Source organism: Poecilia reticulata, chromosome 1 (assembly GCF_904066995.2).
Source record: "Poecilia reticulata chromosome 1, P_reticulata-male-v2, whole genome shotgun sequence".
In the NCBI taxonomy this organism is placed as follows: domain Eukaryota; kingdom Metazoa; phylum Chordata; class Actinopteri; order Cyprinodontiformes; family Poeciliidae; genus Poecilia; species Poecilia reticulata.
Genome location: NC_088830.1, coordinates 24,526,968 through 24,545,182, shown reverse-complemented (window position 1 = coordinate 24,545,182; position 18,215 = coordinate 24,526,968). Strand labels below are relative to the sequence as shown.

Genomic DNA, 18,215 nt, shown 5'->3' with positions numbered 1-18,215 from the left:
TTCCATCTGCTGTGTTTTATTATGGGATGGGCTGGAGACAAGCCAATGCCCCATTTTGAATTTACTCATACTGAAAGTGAAACTAAGAACAACATAGGCTACGAGCTGCAGCTGCCGTGTCATTACCATTCATGTAGAACTCACGGGTTGGCAGAGGAGCTTGTGGTAAGTTTATTAGATTATATATATTATTTTTGAATGATACACCGCTGTGATATGTGTTATACGGTCCATACATTTGACTCCACGCTGAGACACACCGTGTGAGGTGGCTGAAGTGTCGAGGGAAAGAAAAGCCGCCGTAAACAACGTGTTGTTAAGTGCAGTCCGAGTCTTTAACCGTCGGGGATTTTATTTAGAGCTTGAGAGTGAAACTCTTGACTTCGTGTCACCGAAGCCCTACACAAGCCGTACGTTTTTACATTCGCTTTTTATTCTGGTTTAAAACAAACAAACAAACAAAAAAAAAATCAGTCTGTCGACCGAAAACTCCGTTTCGGTTTTTCTTTTGATATATAGTGACTAGATTTTAAGTCGGTCACTTGTCTAAAGGCGTCATTTATAAGCTTGTGCACATTTTTATTGAACAAAGGAGCTCCTATTCTCAATTTTAAATGTATTCAAATGTTGCATTCAAATGTTGAATGCTTTGCATCAACTGCTGGTTAGAGCTGTGTCGTTTGAAATGCGGAAACTTTATTCTTGTCAGCCATTAAATGCCAAAAAAAAAAAAAAAAAAGCAAAATGATGATACAGGTTGAATAAATACATCTTATCTTTGCGCATACCACTTATTTTACAGTAAAATGTAGGTTTCAATTAAAATTTTAATAAACAAAAAAAAAATCAATTTTACTCTTTTTAGTTATAGTTCACCTTTCTAGAGCATTTACAGCATTTAGATTACAAATTTGTCATTAGCATAAACGCAATATAGAAAAAAAGGCAAATGTTTTGTTGGATACTATTATCTGATCTCTGTTCCATGTTGTGGAATTGAAAGCTAACTTTAGAAACATTTTTCCATCCTGGGAAAAAAAATTACTTTACATGTACAACACTCTATTTGTTGTTGATATACGTACATAAAAGCAACTTTGTTAGTGCGTCACAAAGTGCTACCTGCAGGTCGACCAGGTATCTACACCCGCCTGCAGGTGGCGTCCCAGGTTCTGTGGCTATCAGTTTGTTGCTCCAGAGCAAGTTTTTAAGCAGATGGACTGAAATACAAGGGGTCCTACATTTTGATAGCAATGATTTGTTACAGTTTTTATTTTTAAATAAAGAAATATTTTTCTGATTTGTTCAATTTTGTGAGCTACAGTTTGATTACTTGAAGTTCATTGCTGTCTAATAGAAAGGGTCTATGAATGATAATCAGATAAGTCAAATAGGGACATACTGCATAACTTCTAATTGGTGACATATATATTTCAGTCTAGCTACATGTTTTCTACCTGAATGGGAGAAAATATTAAAATTTTTAATGCCTAAGGATTATTTAAATCATATAAAAGTGTTGAGAATTAAATTAGATTAAAGCTTATATGACTTTTTGGCTGCATTTCCAATTTAGATCTGTTAATAATAATAAGGCAAACTTCTGTTTTGTTTGTTTTCCAGTTTCATCTGCCCATGTAAAAATCATTTTGCACTGTTTCTAGATGCTTCTGGTTCTTTGTGTAAAAAGGTTTCGTCCCTCAGTGCCAAAACAGTCGCCTGTTATAGACTGACATCCTCTGCAGGGTGCAATACATCTCTCCTCCGATAGTCATGTAATAATTAGGTGACAAAAACTGAAGGGTTGAGGATGCAATTTGGCCACCATTTCTCTTATATTAAAGATACTATATGAAACATGTTCTAGTAGGTAGGACTCCCAGTGTTAAAAGTATAGCCATTCCTTGTGCTGCAGTGAGATCATTTGTTTTTCCAAACTCCATGGTGTGAACGACCTCCTGATCATGCCGGATGTGTGAAAGAAATCAGATGACAATGAGGATTGTGCAGATGTACGGTCTCAAGAGAAAGCTCCAATCTTGACATGTCCCGTGTACACAGCTGCAGCGTCTGGAGTTTTCCTCATTCAAATATCACTCCTTATAAAAGAGGCTACTCATTCTTGACCTCTTAACTTGGCAGTCAAGTTGGAGCGTCCTCAAACTCTGGCCTCTGAAGAATTACAATACGCTTGTGAATACTTTTGCTTGCACGTACGGGGCTGTCTGCTCCATTTGTGCTGGTGGGACATTGGCATATAATGCTAAACAGAAACATTTCACCACTGAAATGTGAGGACAAGAGGGTGCTTTATTTGAATGGTTCTCATTAAGAGCAAAAAGGCTGAGTTGGCTCTAGTTGCTGAAATGCTGACATTCCCTCCTTTATTGTGTCGTTTCTGTCCTGCCTTTACGACAAGATCTACAGTTTGTGATGCTGACTGTTTTTCTATGTAGCTGTGATCTTTTCGGACGTTTAAATTGAATTGTGTGATGTTGACATGTTAAAATGTAAATCTGCATGCACAGAAATGAGCTACCAGGTCAAATCCAGCCAGTAGAAATAATTAAAAAAAATTCCTCCCCACCTACACAACCCGTTTAATTAAACTCGTGAGGATGGAAAAATTCAAGAGAACTTTCTCTTTCAGAATGACTGTACTAACAGATGAACTTGTAAGATAAAATGACCTTGTTTATGCAAAGCTGGTCAGACCGGTTCATACAGAACTTGATAGGGAAGGTTATTTACTGTATGAATCTTTTGTCAAAGCATATTTTCTGTTGAATCTGAGTTTCAAACTGACGGGACACTGTGAGGTCCGAATCCTGCCTGACTGCATTTCTCAGTGAGGTACTGCAAATTTGACCTAGTTCTGGAACTTCTTTTCTTTTTGTTTGACAGAGAAAATTCTTTTTTAATATAAAAATAAACATCCAGGAGTTCTTTCTGGTGAAGAATGATGTAATCAATGAAGATGTTTCTGGAGAAACATCCTCTTTATTTACATCCTTTATTTTCAGAAAGCTATATTTTTAGGGGAAGTAGGAAGTTTTGTGTTTCTGGTGTGAAGTTTATGTTAGGACTTCATAAGAATTTCATCATGAGTCTAGTGGTATCTTCGTTCAGTCTTCGTTCTGAGATTAAACTAATCTCAGCGACTGAGATTAGTTTAATCTCAGTCGCTGAGTCTAATCTGAGACAGACCAAGTGGACTTCTACCTTATTGGAACCACTCCAGTTTAAAAACATCACTGCTGTTAATGCTGACACTGTGTGATAAAACTGTTTTTTTGGTTTTTTTACAGAGAAGCTTATAATTATTTGCAAAGGGCATGAAGGAAGAAGACGGTGCACTGCCAATAATTTTCCTGTGTGAAACACTTACAGAGAACTGAACATGTAGCTTTCCAGGTCACGGTTTGCAATAAGAGTATAAAATCTTATTCAGCGCTATAAGGGAGTGCTATTTACAAGTATTGATATTTTTTTATTCCACATGTCAAAGTTCCTCTGACTGGAAATACTTTGCATGTTCTGTTCTCAGCACGTTTCACACAGGAATATAAACTGATAGCTGCATTTCTAGTGTAGCTACTGTTGTGACAGTGGTTTAAAGGCTCATAAAATATTGTTTAGCCAAACTACTCACACCTTTTTTCAAATTGCGATTTTAAGACGATGGAAGTCCAATTAGGTCATGGCCCCAATTAGACTAGCCGTTAGCTTCAATCTCCAGCTTATGTGAGTTTAAACAAAATTAAGGCATTAAGAGATTTTTAATGCAGCTAAGATAACTACTTCTCACCTTACTTCATAAACCCTGAACTGTTTCTTCAATGGGCCTTACCAAGTTCCACCCAGAAACGCCCCTCAAAAGTCTCACGTGACTTCATGTCTCACAAACAAAGCCTCACTGTGCTTAGTTTCTATGTGCAATTTCATTTCGACTGACTCTGTGCAGAGTATTTCTGAGTCGATTAGTGTAGCATTTCTGCCGGATTTTCAAAAAATATCATCCACGACAATGGACTGGGGAACCAACAAGTTCATGTCATCTTTTTTGGACGACATCGAGGTTTTTGAGCCACGCGATGCCTCCAAGATTGTGCGCGTCACAGCTAAATGCAATTGGTCGATGAGGAGCACAGCAGATCCTCAGACCCTCAGCATAAACATAGCTGTGGACAAGATCACTGATGCCTATTGTTTATGCAAGGCTGGGTAAGTCGGGCATTCATGGTTTTGAGGGTGATTTCTGTTGGCAAATGTTCTTATGTGCCTATGCCTGATATACGGTACTCGGAGGCTAACATGATTAGCGTGGCTAACATGATTACAGTTTAGTAAAAAGCCTTTTCAGGTAAAATAAAATCTTTAATGTATGTCAGATACGGTACACATTGCATATTGATCTGTTCAGCTAACGTAAGACTGTAACAGACAGGCTTCAGGATGTAGAAGTTGTATCAGTACTGCCATTATGCTGTACTTGGCTAAAAGGTTTTCATAATGGATGTTTTTATTATTGACTTTCTTTTTTTTCATTCACTAAACACAAAGAAAGCAAAGCAATAATACTTACACCAGCAGACACTCCTTTGTTCTTATTGATCCTACAACGGTTGAGCTGCAAATGCAGTCGTGCACAAGCTTTGATCCAAGCAAGCCATTCCGTTTCAGATTTTGGAAATCTGTGAATTTTAGTTCCACAAATACGATCAGGATACCTGACATCGCCTGTGCAGATACCCCACTGACAGTGGAGAACCATTCTTTTTCGAGTCCTGACGCAAAATCTTTCTGCCGGTCTGCTAGTCCACAATGTACATTAGCATACTGTAGCTAATGTGAGACGGTCACGCACGTGGTAGCTGCGCTGTGACGTAAAATGGGCATTAGCCAATGAAACGCGGCCCCTGTGGTAAGGTCCATAGTCTTCATCAGATGTATTTAGCTGTGTGGAACTCCTATAGAGTTAGCTTCATCAAGCTATCTGATACTTAGTTCTGTAAACACTTGACCCGAGAGTCATATTTTCTGTTTGTTTCTGTCAGGATCATTGAATTACAGTCACCAAAGTGCATGGTGATAAAGAACCAGCTGAGTCCTATAATTTTATATCAGTAAACAACAATAAAAGTCAGGCGCATCTTCTAATTTGGTTACAGACATCTCTCTCCTCCATCTTATGACAACCCATTCCTTCAACTCATGGTTTGACAAAAAAATATGCGGTCCATGAATTGATGGATATCAAGGGCGCCTTGGTATGTGTGATAAAGAGATGTTTGAGAAAAACAACTGTGAAAACAAAGAACTGAAGAAGGGCTTGGCCTGTCGATGCTTGTTGGAAGACATTTGGAGGGCAGGATTTGTCCTTGCTTTTGAGAAAATTAAACCCTTCACAAAAGACTCATGTTGGTATAAAAGAAAAAAAAAATGTTCCTTTGCTTCACATTGGTCCAGTAACTCTTTATGAGAGATAAAAGGTACCATTGCCACGATTCAAACAAGTTCCTTCATGGAAATCGGGAAGCAAATCTCAAAAGTTTTTGGTTTATTTCGTTCAGTGGTGGGAAATGTCTGTCATCTGGAGTCGCCTTTGTTGATAGTCATAACTCGGTGACAAAGTACAGATCTGAGTTTTGATAATAGATTTACCTATGTGAGGTCTCAAAGAAACATATCTGGAACACTTTTTTAACAATTACAGATTTCACTTAATATGTCGCAAGTCATGATGTTTCTTTGTACATACTGAGAGGTTTGTTTTTCCCTCTTTGAGGTTAGTTAAATCTGTCATGTTATCAAAAACACTGTAATCTTGTCTAAAATCTTAAGAAGAATTTTTCCAGTTATTTTTTTTTCCTTTCCGTTTTAAGATTTATCGTTCTCATGAAAGGTTGGGCGAGTATGAAACTCTCATGGTTTGGTGACCTTGTTAAAAATATGATTGTATCATTCACACCAAAATGTTGTTGGGATTTTATTGACCTAGACGAACCAATCAGATCGCATCCCTAATCATTGCTTGTTGTGGAGACACTTCCAAATCGCTACGCCTTGCAATAACCTCTGAGTTGATCAGATAAGAACTGACTTCATCATAAACCAAAACCTAAGTCCTAAAACCTTGCCTGTGGAGATTAGCGTCCGACAGAGACATCCGCGTGAATTGTTCTCCTCCTGGTCTGTTGGATGGAGAAAGGACTTTTAAAACTTTTTAAGAGAATATTTAAAGAATAGCTACTTGTGTGTCTGGCACTCTAAAGTTCTGGAACCTCTGCACAAGCCGACTGTTCCATTGGTTGAACCTTCTCCTGGATCCATAACCAGACGTTTTGAATCTGAGTGAATCTAAGCAACTCACAAAAATATTTGGGCTAAAAAAATATTGTCTCGTTTTTTTCACATGTTGTCAATGCCTCTTGCTGAAGTGTGTTGATGTGTGGTGTGATTGTTATTATCTTTGTGACTGTTTTTGCTGATCATATGCTGTGATACGTTTAATTATTTTTTACTACATTCTCATGCAGTGCCAAAGCCACAATCCTTGGTCTAATTTTCCATTAGGCCTGGGAACATGGTCGAGTTTTATGGCTCTTTGTTTCATAGTGTCGGGTTGGTAATTAGGAGAGCCTTGGCCTGCCTTTAGTATCCTATACCTCGTCTCTCTCTCTCTGCAGGGGAACACACTGATTACTTGTAGTGTGCTTTCTACAGATGTTTTCCCTTTTTCTTTTATTTCTTGTTTAAATTAGTTATAATTAGTTTTGAAGTTATTTGTCAGTATTCCATTTCATTTGGTCATAGTTTGTTCACTAATCTGATTTCATCTCCACTTTATCATTCCATATAAGCAATTTCTTGTTGTCTTTTCCATCAGTAGTAACACTGCAAGTGAAGTAAGTTAATTACGGGATAGTTCAGCTTTAAAGTTGGACTATTTTGTCAATAAATTCTCAGACTTAATTTGAAATAAGCGTGGCAGTGATCATTCCTTGTTGCGTGAAGAGTTTCTCCTGCCGGTAGTCTGAATTCACTCCTTCACGAGAAACTGACAAGTTTAACTAAAGACACTCTAGCGTTAATAATAATTCATCAATAATAAATTATTAATTATAACGGTTAATAATTACTTAAACATTCATGGAAATTATGATTCCCAACAATGGAAAGTGTAAATAAATGTGTAACACGACCTCGTTGCTGTTATTTGAAAAGGGCAAGTCAACAATTAATCCTTCAGCAGCAAAATAGTATAGCAGTTTTAGTTGTCATAACACTTAACTGAGTGTAAAGAAGTGATATCTGTATGTTAATATGCTGGGCTACCTGCCAACCTATATTCCACTTATAGTTTACCAACTGTAGTTACCTCAAAAAGAGTGAGGGGTGGCCCTGCTATAAATCAAGTCAAGTTTATTTGTATCGCACATTTCAGCAAGACGACAAGTCAAAGTGTGCTACATGGTAACAAAAAATAATTGTTACATTACAGTGACAGAAAAAAAGAGAGATAATGAAAAGTTGTCATCAGATTGGAATACATCTCTGTTCCACTTGTTAATCAAAGGTTGTTCTAAACAAGCATTCAGCATTTTTCTGGAAGTTTGTTTCATAAAAACTGAAGACTGCTGCTCCATGTTTGATTCTGGTTCTGGGGTGCAGAGTAGACTTCAACCAGAGGACCTGAGAGGTCTGGTAGGTTGATATAACAAAAACAACAGGCCTTTAGTGTGTTTTGGTGCTAAACCATTCAGTGATTTAGAAACAAACAAAATTATTTTGAAGTTTATCTGAGCTACAGGAAGTCAGGGTATCAACTTAGGGTGATGAGCTCTTTTCCTAGCTTTGGTGAATCAAGTCCATTTCTCTTTTTCTTGTAAGCGAGACAAAAATATGGTAGCAGTCTTTCTGTATGCTGTCCAGCGGTGCACAGCAACAGTTTGGAGATGAGAAATACTATTTTACTTTGCCTCATAAAACCTGAAAATACGCTAGCCATTCCTTCACTTCAGTAAGATAAATAGCTCAAGTGGAAACTTTCGTGGTTTTGAAACCGTATTTCTGAACATCTTGGCGTAGCGTCTCCTGAGTTGGTCAGTTTCGTTACTTTCCTCAGTCACAAATTTTTACAATCCGTAGACATGAGCCATAGATTTATTTTAGTCCTAATCTTATCTTCGTGTCCTTTATGTGGTGAGGTCAACATATGTCTGACAGGTGCCTTTTCACACCCTTTGCACATTCAATTCTCAGCTTCATTAATCTTTAACAATGGACTTAATTGATTTGGTTATTTCATTTCAGGTAAAAAGACATGGCCTCCCGTGCTCCCCTCTTCTTTTTGGTCATTTGCTTCTGTTTAGGACATGCAAAATGTAAGTTTAAGCAAATAAAACATTAATTTGTTTAACATAGATTTAAAAATGCTTCAGAAATGCTTCAGATGATTAATTTAACTTTCTGTTTCATTTTTGCTTTTTTCTGTCTGCAGCCTTCATCGAGGTGGTATGTGATAAAACAATCACTGGTCAGGTTAACCGTCAGTCTATGCTGACCTGTCAGGTTGAAACCACTCAAGAAATACCCGATTTAACGATCACTCTGGTTGTCTGGAAAAAGCAAGGAGATGATCAGTTCATGTCAGTTCTTGATAAGAGAGATGGCAAAGGAAATAAATTCCAGCCCGGCTACAAGGTTACCTTGAACGACAGGACCGTATCTTTGGTCATCACCAACACTCAAGTGAAAGACGAGGGAGTCTATACATGCCAAGTGACGACAGACAGTGGTATCGCCAAAACAACAACAAACCTCAAAGTGACAGGTGACAATAACAGATTACTGTTTTAAGAAGCAAATCCAGGTATTTTTAAAAAATCTGAATATTGTTGGGATACTGAATCTCATACTTTATATAGATTAATTACAGAGTGAAATATTTCAAGCCTTTATGGGTTGTAATTTTGATAATTATGTTTTACAGATAGCAAAAGGCCAAAATGTAGTGTCTCAAAAAAATGTTATATTTGGAGAAAGTTCAATGTTTGAAACCTTTAGAGCAAACCCTAATCAGGAAAATAGCTCAAAACATCCACAAAGGCTTCCTAAGCCTTTAAATGTTTTCCCACTTTGGGTCAGTACTCTGTCATGGGGAGTACTGCTGACTGGACAAACGTCCAGAGGAAAGTTAATGACACCCTCCACTCAGCTGCTGTTGTTTTTCAGAGTTCCTTAGTTAAGCATATTCCTGGTTACCAAAAGTTAAGTGGAAGTAAAAATGTGTTTGGAAACAGTGAACCAGAGATAACCACAGCCATAAGAGAATATCCATTCACAAATTTGGGGAAGCGGATTAAGGCTGGAGTCAGCACATCCAGCTCAACTAGCATAGAGAAATCCTCCAAATTGGCTACAAATGTGGCATTTCTTGTGTTAGGCCACTCCTGAACCAAAGACACAAGATGCGGCATTAGAAACGTCTAATCTGGGCTAAGAAGAAGAAAATGGTCTAAAGTCCTCTTTTCAGACAGAAATAAATGTACCATTTCATTTGGAAATCAAGTTCCCAGAGTTTTTAGAACAAGTGGAGAGGTAAAGAATTCACAGTTATTGAAGTCTAGTGTAAAGTTTCCATATTCAGTGATGGTTTGGTTTGCCATCCCATTAGCTGGTGTTGGTCCACCAGCAGATGGACCAACACCAGCTGTGTTGACTGAAGCTCAGTCAGCACAAAAATCTATTGAGTTATTATAGAGCACTTCATCCTTCTACTTACAGGACAGTTTTATGGAGATGCTAATATTATTTTCCAGCAGAACCTGGTACCTGTCCACTCTGCTAAAGGTACCAGAAGCTGTTTTAATGGCTATGTGTTACTGTCTTGATTAGCCCAAAATCTGGCCTGACCTGAACCCTGTGGAGAACCAGTGGGTGTAGTCAAGTGAGCTGCATTGTTTGGCTTACCTTACACCTACACAATGCCACAAGCCAATCTTTTCCATACCATGACGCAGTAGTTCATGCAAAAGGAGGCCCAACCAATGCATAGAAATAAACATTCTTTTCAGAAACCTGGATTTTTTTATATTATACAATATTCAAATTTTCTGATCCACAAAATTTTTTGTTTCATTTTCTGTAAGCCAAAATAATCAAATGTGCAAGTGCGAAAGGCTTTCAAAAAGTTAGCTCTTTGTGTTATTAATCTACATGAGATTTACTTTCTGAAATTAATGACAAAATATTTTGAATTGTTTTTTTTTTTTTTACAAAATTCAGATTTTTTTTTAGATATACCTGTACTTTTGTATATCATTAGTTATTTTTGAATAATTTTCTTCAGTTGTTTGGCTCTCTAGTTAAACTGTTTTGCTGTGTCTTCATTTTTTTGACTAAATTTTGTGTTAGAATTTTAAAGCTCTGTTTACTTGTCGAATTCTATTTGACTGGGCTATCAGTGTTCAATGTCATTTTTGGGTTTTATTTTGCTTTTGCAGCCAAATATGAAGCCCCATCTTTATACAGCATCGATGAGAAAGTCGTGCCAAATGCACACAAGTCTCTGATTTGTAAAGCTACTGGTGGCTACCCAAAAGGTGAACTGCGATGGTTTGATGAAAACAAAACGGAGTGGACGAAAAGTGCAGAGCTAAGAGTGAGCAAGATGGAGGATGGTCTGCTTGAACTCACCAGCGAGCTGCCTTTGATGAAATTATCCACCTCTGACGAGTACACCTGCATGGTCTACAATGCCAGCGGCGGCAAAGAGGACTCAGTTCCAATAATACTACAATCGACAGGTGTGTTTTGCTGAGACTCCAGGTACTCCAAATTGTTGGAGGGGGGGTTTCAAGCAAAGTAACTTTAACATATGAATTTCTCATATGTTAACATAAAGGCTCGTTTTGAAGTATAAGCTGCTTCTTACAGGCATTACTTCTAAGAACTCGACCTGGAGTGCGGCGTTCATAACAAACACGTGTTCATCTGCTCTACCGCTAGCAAATAACCGTACTCATTAAATAACATAAAAGTCAAGCAGTTCCCTAAAAGACCAACAGATGGCAGCAAATGCAAAACAAAACCCCCACAGTTTACAGGACACACTTCCTGCTAAAGAGTCCCCTGGTGGTTGAAGAAAAATCCACATATAAACCGAAAAATACAATATATGAAAAAAAATCTGAATGCTCTCTGGTATTGTTCAGAGGGCCGGACCAAATGTGGCGGCGGGCTGGATCTGGCCCGCGGACCGTAGTTTGGGGACCACTGACCTAGAGTCTCAGGAAGAGCTGTAGCAAACACATTTTGGTTAAAGATTGCTCAATCCAGGACTTTATCTTTGCCCCGTGGGAGGTTGAGGCAAAGTTTAACCTTCCAACAGAAAACACAACTGTAAAGGAGTTGTAGATCATCCAAAAACAGTCCTGTAAATGTTCAACTGCAAAACCAGAAGTTCAACAAAACAAAACGACTAAAAATGGAGCTGAATTAGTTTCTCTTTAGAGCCTTAAGATGGTTTCTTTTTGTCCGTATGATTGCTTGTCTCTTTAGACACAAATAAGTAAACAAACATGCTGATACATGTCCTGATCAGACGCATCTGCCAATCCAAACTACAAACATTTGCCATAAAGGTGAGGCAAGACAGCGCATGCTAGATGAGACAGGGTAACACTTTATGGTAAAACTGTTCTATCTCTTCCTAATGGGAAAGCTTTTCTAAATATAGATGCTATCTAAATTGTACAGCTGCCACACAACTTGGTATCTGTTGTTCAACTGTCTGAATCAGCAGTAATGCGTCTGTTAGCTACCCTTCATCTTTATTTCTTTGGGGTGAAGCACCTTAAACATGTTAAACCTTATTTTAACGTGTACTTGAAACCTTTTATGTCATAATTCAGCATTTGAAATCAACAATGCTTTACTGCTCCTTTCAGAAAAGGAACCGTACAAGAAGCCACTCTCAGCAATAATTGCTCCAGTCTTGGTCGTCGGGTCGCTGATTGTGGGGTTGCTGTTTGCACTGTTAATCTGCAGAAGACGTTCCCAAAGTGAGTATATGTCTGATATTTGGATTGAGGTTTGAAATAAAGATAAATGATATCTAAAGAAGCTCAGCTGAGACTTTTACAGTCCTGATTTTGGGGCAGTGTGTGGGGTATTGGTGGGATGGGTACCTCATATATGGAGGCTGTTAATTTGGGGTTCGAGTCCTCAACTTGGGTCCTTTCCTGCATGTTTTCCCCCAGTTTGTCTGTGTCTGTCTCCTGTCTGATTATTGTGAATAAAAACCACCATTTCCACTGAACCTTAAATCAGGAAAGGGGAATAGAAAACTTCAGTAGTAGATGATTGTTGGATTTTGTACACCGCCAAAAATCATAACATGTCTGGCTTCATTTAAAGATAAAATAACACATATCTAAAATATTTATATGTATTGTACATATAAATATGAAATATATGTATTATTAAGGTTTAGTTTTTACACACCGTTTACAGTCTTTACAGCTGAACGCCTTACAAATCTCCTTTTTTCCATAACTGCTAAAGTTTCATCAATACTCCCACAGATGTTGGGTTAAGTAGATCTAAGAGACAAAGCTCAGAATGTCATCTGACAACTGTAGCAATTAATTTAGTTGAGTTTCTTTGAAGTCTGTTCAGTTGAAACAGCATTGCCAATTCACCTATGAGTTATTTGGAACAGAACGTACTGGAACTCTTTTATACTTATTGAAACATATTTGTGGGTATTCGTTGTCACAGTTTTAACTTATGTTTACCATACACCTTGTACTCACTATCTTAATACAACTGGCAATGTTTACCATCCATTTTCTTGACACCCTTGTCCCTTAGTGGGGTCGGGAGTTGCTGGTGCCCATCTCCAGCTAACGTTCCGGGCGAGAGGCGGGGGTCACCCTGGACAGGTCGCCAGACTGTCGCAGGGCAACACAGAGACACACAGGACAAACAACCATGCACACACACACTCACACCTAGGGGCAATTTAGACGGACCAATTAACCTGACAGTCATGATTTTGGACTGTGGGAGGAAACCGGAGTACCCGGAGAAAACCCACGCATGCACAGGGAGAACATGCAAACTCCATGCAAAAATACACCGGGCCGGGAATCGAACCCAGAACCTTCTTGCTGCAAGGCAACAGCTCTACCAACTGCACCACTGTGCAGCCCTGGCTATTTTTACATATAATAATAATATGACATTGGTAGGGGTTTAAAAGACAAGACCAGAGGTTATTTCTGGCCGCCTTATTTTCTTGTGCCAACTTATTTAACAGGAGTCTGTTAAAATAGACAATCAGAGCTCAGAGTCAAAGAGGTTACAAGTTACTGGGCCTGACACAATTGCTGTTAATTTTTATTGCACTCTTGAAAGCCGATGTGCTCAGCAGGGGGTCATATTTCATCACTTCCTTCTCACAAATAATAAAAGAACTATGAGGAAAAGTTGATTGCAGGAAAGACTTGCATAACAACTGAAAAGTGACCATTCAGGTTAGGAAAGTACCTCCTATTGTCACACAGTATGAAGCAGCTTGAGGGCCAGAAACTTTTCTTGATTTGTGTTTTTGTTGTTAAAGGTTGGCTAAAGTTATCAAAATGGTAGATAGATTTTGCACTGAGTGTATACCCTCTGTCATATTTTGCCTTTTTCCAAATGTCTAACAGAAAAAAACCGGAGGTCCTCAACCGCTCCTCTTATGGGTACGTCCATCTTTGGACAAACTGTTACAGCTCTTGCTATTCTTTTCCAAATGGGCATAAATGGTTAACACCAAGTTAAAGATGGAGGTCGTTTCTGTACTTATTTCTGATACTTCTGTCAGCTCTTTAAATTAATTTGCATTGAGACCTGTTGAGCCAACAAATGTTGCATGTCGTTAGGGTTCATCTAGTTACACAGTATTGTGAAGATTCTGGATTTTTCCAGTCAAGGTTAAATCACGCTTACATTCCAGTCCTGTTGCAGCATGTGGGAACTTTGCGTGAATCATGTGTTCATCATTAACCAGCAATCTCTTCTATCCTTGGACTAAATCCAGCTTTTTTTTACTTTACTTAAACTAATAGTTTGGGAATTTTAAAGTAAGATTCTGCTGAAAGCTGTAACAGTTTTATTTTCAGCAGATCACTCAGCTGAAGCTAATGGCTAGTGGCTAAGACTTATGCAGTTTATGCTAACATTGTTTATGCTAACTCTGGTTTTGCTTTGGCATTGGGCAGTTATTTATAAATACCCATTTTTCTGTGTGAAACATGACCTGGGAACAGAACCGCGCCTCCTTTTAGGAGAAAATGTAGGCGCTTGTGGCTTGGATGAATCAATACGATGTCTGGAGTGTCTGGTGCAATACAAGCGAAAGGTTGGGATCAAAAATGTGTTTTGTGAGTTTTAGGTTCTTGGATGTGATAACAGATTAGTTAAATAAAATTTTCTAAAGAACACTTCAGCAGTGTGGAAGAAACGGTTGCAGCCCCTTTACTGTAAAGTGTTTCAATATAATTTTGTGAATCAGTTACTAGCATCTACGTCGTAAAATTGTTGCCTCCTCTTGCATGATATCTGAGCTCCTAAAACTTACAAGACATATTTGTTTTGTTTTAAATAAGCAGATATATTTAAAAACAGACTTGTTTTTAAATATATTGAGCTCTTTTGCAACAAAAAAGCTCCCATTCAAACCGTAGCACCTACTTTTTCCTAAAAAAGAGGTACAGCTGTTTGTAGAAGTGAGTCGACATTCATTCCATCGAGTCTCAGACTCTTCTTCTCTTGATGTTTAATTTATTTCATATTGGTGTTGCTGCCCCCCACTGGTGCAAATTTAGATGCAGATTTAAAAAAACAAAAACAGGAAGGAATGTCTGTAGCTACTAATGGTAGCAGAGGTTTAGAGTTATTTACAGGTAAGTTAGTAAGTGCTTAACCTTTAACCTATGATATTCCATAAGGACTCTTTCTCTGTGCTCAGGCTTCAGGTGCTGGGGGATCTGTTTGTGCTTGTTTGCCTTAAACTTTAAGCGGTTGTGGGTTCACATCTACTTTCTACAGCTGCATATTCTTACAAAATTTTACACTTTCTTTCAGGGACACATAACATGGTTCCCCATACAGATCAAGTAATTGGTAAGCATGCCAATGTTAAAAGAATCCATTGAATGTATTTGGTTTATATCATTTCACACATTTACACTGGATTTAAATAATACGCCTGTCTGCAGATCCACCTCCTCCTTACTGTGAAGAAATCAAAGACGGCATGGCCTAAGGTAATACTTCAACTTTTAAACTGTAACTGAGAATACTGTTTATTCCTACACAGTTTTTTTTTTTTAGTAAATTTCATAAATCTCCTTCTTTTTCTTTGCAGGAGACCCAACAAGCTGCATTTATGTATTCACTTTCTACCAAGCTCCAAAATGAGCATTTCCTTCTTTGCTAACCTCCACCTTTATGATACAACTTTCTTTACAATGTAAAACTGTGCATAGCCAGGGATAACTTGTGCTGTGATTCACTAGTAAATTCACAATTAATCTGAACGCACCAGAAATATTGTTAAAGAGAGATTAAATCAAGTCTGAAAACAAGATGGGCCAGTTGAGTGGAGAAGAAGCTGAAAGGAAGTGTGTACAAATTTAGGCCCAGACATGTGAAAACAACACAAAATGGGATACTGGATTATAGTTATTAGAGGAGGACTCGGCCCAAGCAGATATGTGGTGGCTGTTCAGGGAAATATGAGAAGACAGACACGTCTGAGTTTGGCCCACATTCAATAGCCTTTGGCAGCTCAGCAGAATTTTCTTTGTTTTCCTTCATCTCTTTTGTGATATTATGTAAGAGGTATGAGGAAAGCACTGAATCGGGTCAGAGGGCAGTTGTGAGTATAACTACTAGGGTATGTGCATTGTACACTGACAGTGCTCTGCATATGCAGACAGTTGAGTGTGTGTGGGGGTGTATGGGGGTGTGCGTGTGTGTGTGGGTGGGTGTGTGTGTGTGTGCTTTTAGATGAGCAGTCCTTTCAATTTTGTAATTTTATTTCTCTTAAAAATGGAAAACATTGAAACAAGTTTTTGTTGTTTCTATAACCAACTGTCCAGCAAAGTTTTCTCCGACGGGAGGTAGTACTTCATTCAGAAAGATTAGTCGTGCACTATTAGACAAAAACTGGTATTGTAACTTGTAAACCAAAGATAATTTCTCTTCTGTGAAATTCATTGTGTCTGCAGCTGCTGCTTCATGTGAACTATAAAACTGTGCCAACACTCTTTCCTGTTCCTTAAAAAATGTATCAATTCTTTGAAAATGACTGATGTGCTTGTTAAAGTTTTATGGAGTAAATCACTATTGAATCAAAGTAAAGTGCATGTCAGTCTTTGGTGAAAGCTTCGCTTTTGTTTTGTGTGATGTTGTGCTTAGTACCAGATTTCATATCCTTTTTCTTTCCCCTGAATAGATATCATATGATGGCCCATTATCTTTGTAGAAAAAAACAAAAAACTCTTCTTCCCTAAAGCCAAAAGGATTGTCTTTTGCGCATTAGAAGAATGTGAAACTGCACTTATGTAACCTTTAATTAATTTGATATCTTTTCTCCATCATTGGTTTGGTTTCATTCTTTGTGATACATCCTATAAAGAGGATACAGAACCGGTGTTGACTTACTGTACAGATGTTTTCATAGTCAAAGTCAGGATGCAGGAGGTTCCGCAGGTCTAGATATGAAAACAGCCCTCAGACATACTTTTGTTAACACTTTCTAATGAAAACTACAAAAAAAACAATTTTTTGAAACAAGGTTTCAGTTTTTTTTTGGCTTGTTAATCATGTGGGTTGATTTTATATTGTGTTTTTATGACTTTATCCTGTTTATACACCAGATCTGTGATCACAAAGCTCTAACCATTGTTGCATCGCATGATTTAATATCTACTGTAAAAGTGTTTTGAGTGTGATTAAGGTAAAATTAAAACTTTTGATGAAAATACATATATTTTTATATTTCTTGTGCTTTGATGGTTTTGGGAAGTTTTATGCAGTTCTCTTTGTATTCAGTTCATTGAGTACTAGCAGATATGCTAAAAGTCTCATCTAACTATTATGTTGAAGAAGTGCTTTTCACATGTGACCTTTTTTTTCTTTAAACATGTCTGTTTGTGCTATTTTTGGTTAAAGTATGTTCCTGGATTTTCCCAATTTTCACCAGGGACTCAGAGTTGCCATCTATATTATCCTGTAATCAGAATGATCCTTTTGGTTTCTCTTCTTTCTTTACTTTCTCTTTCATGGAAATGGTCTGCATGTGGGTCCCATGCTTGTACAGCTCTCACTGCTTTTTATGTGTAATGCTTTATTTGCAAATAAAAACTTAGATACTGTTTAGTTTGTCTTATTGGTTTGATTTCAGACACACAAATAAAGGATACCAAGCATAATGTGGAGTCGGCTCAAAATTTAGATATTGGTGTTAATCAAAATTTAGAGACCGGTTGGAGAGACGAAACCAATGAAATCACGTTTTCCAACGTAAACATAATATTACATTCACATGTTACACATGGACACCTTGTTTGGGTCCTGGGCCGCATTGTCTCCTTGTGGCTTCAGAAAGACTAAACCCGTATATGAACTTGTTTTTGGAACTCACTGTCCTTATGTGACCCGTTTTCCAAAAGGTCCTTTTGTTTGTCCAGACGCTACATCACTCATATCAGGAAGACCTCGGCTTCGGTGTGTCACTGAGGCATAAAGATATGACCTGCTTTCAGACTTTAAATGACCAAACCACTGACTGGACAGACTTTTTTTTCCTACAGCAAAACCAAATTTATTATTAGCTCCAAACACTGCAAAGTTTTTAAAAATTTTAATGGATAAAACCATAACCTGTCATGTATAAAATCTAGATGGTGCCTGACCAGCATTTGAGGAGGCAGGCAGCTGACTTATTATTTTGGTTTTGTACCAACAACTTATCCAGTAAAAAAAAAACTTGTCTGACATAAAATCCTGCGTTTCTGAGAAAAAGCAAGACATGCAGAGGAAATTCAACACAGACGTGAATCTCTGATTAGGCAATACATTATCTCAATCATTCACAGGAAAGCTAAATCTTCAACGTTTTTTTTTTGTTTCCACAGTACATGTTTGAGCTTGTG

General features: G+C 37.9%; 1 protein-coding gene across 3 annotated transcripts; it reads left to right on the top strand.

The window, feature by feature from the left end:
• The first annotated feature begins 11 nt into the window (after nt 1–11).
• Nucleotides 12–17,435, top strand: LOC103467963 (CD276 antigen homolog). 3 transcript variants are annotated; one of them, XM_008414727.3, is made up of 9 exons: nt 12–165; nt 8,317–8,387; nt 8,504–8,836; nt 10,509–10,811; nt 11,955–12,068; nt 13,719–13,754; nt 15,139–15,177; nt 15,273–15,320; nt 15,422–17,435. In XM_008414727.3, exons 2-8 carry the CDS (start codon nt 8,327–8,329, stop codon nt 15,317–15,319), a joined length of 933 nt encoding a protein of 310 aa, XP_008412949.2. In that variant the 5' UTR covers nt 12–165; nt 8,317–8,326; the 3' UTR covers nt 15,320; nt 15,422–17,435. The 3 variants fall into 3 exon arrangements, with proteins under 3 accessions (XP_008412949.2, XP_008412954.2, XP_017164116.2); XM_017308627.2 differs by lacking the exon at nt 12–165 and adding an exon at nt 297–410; XM_008414732.3 differs by lacking the exon at nt 13,719–13,754.
• The last annotated feature ends 780 nt before the right edge of the window (nt 17,436–18,215 follow it).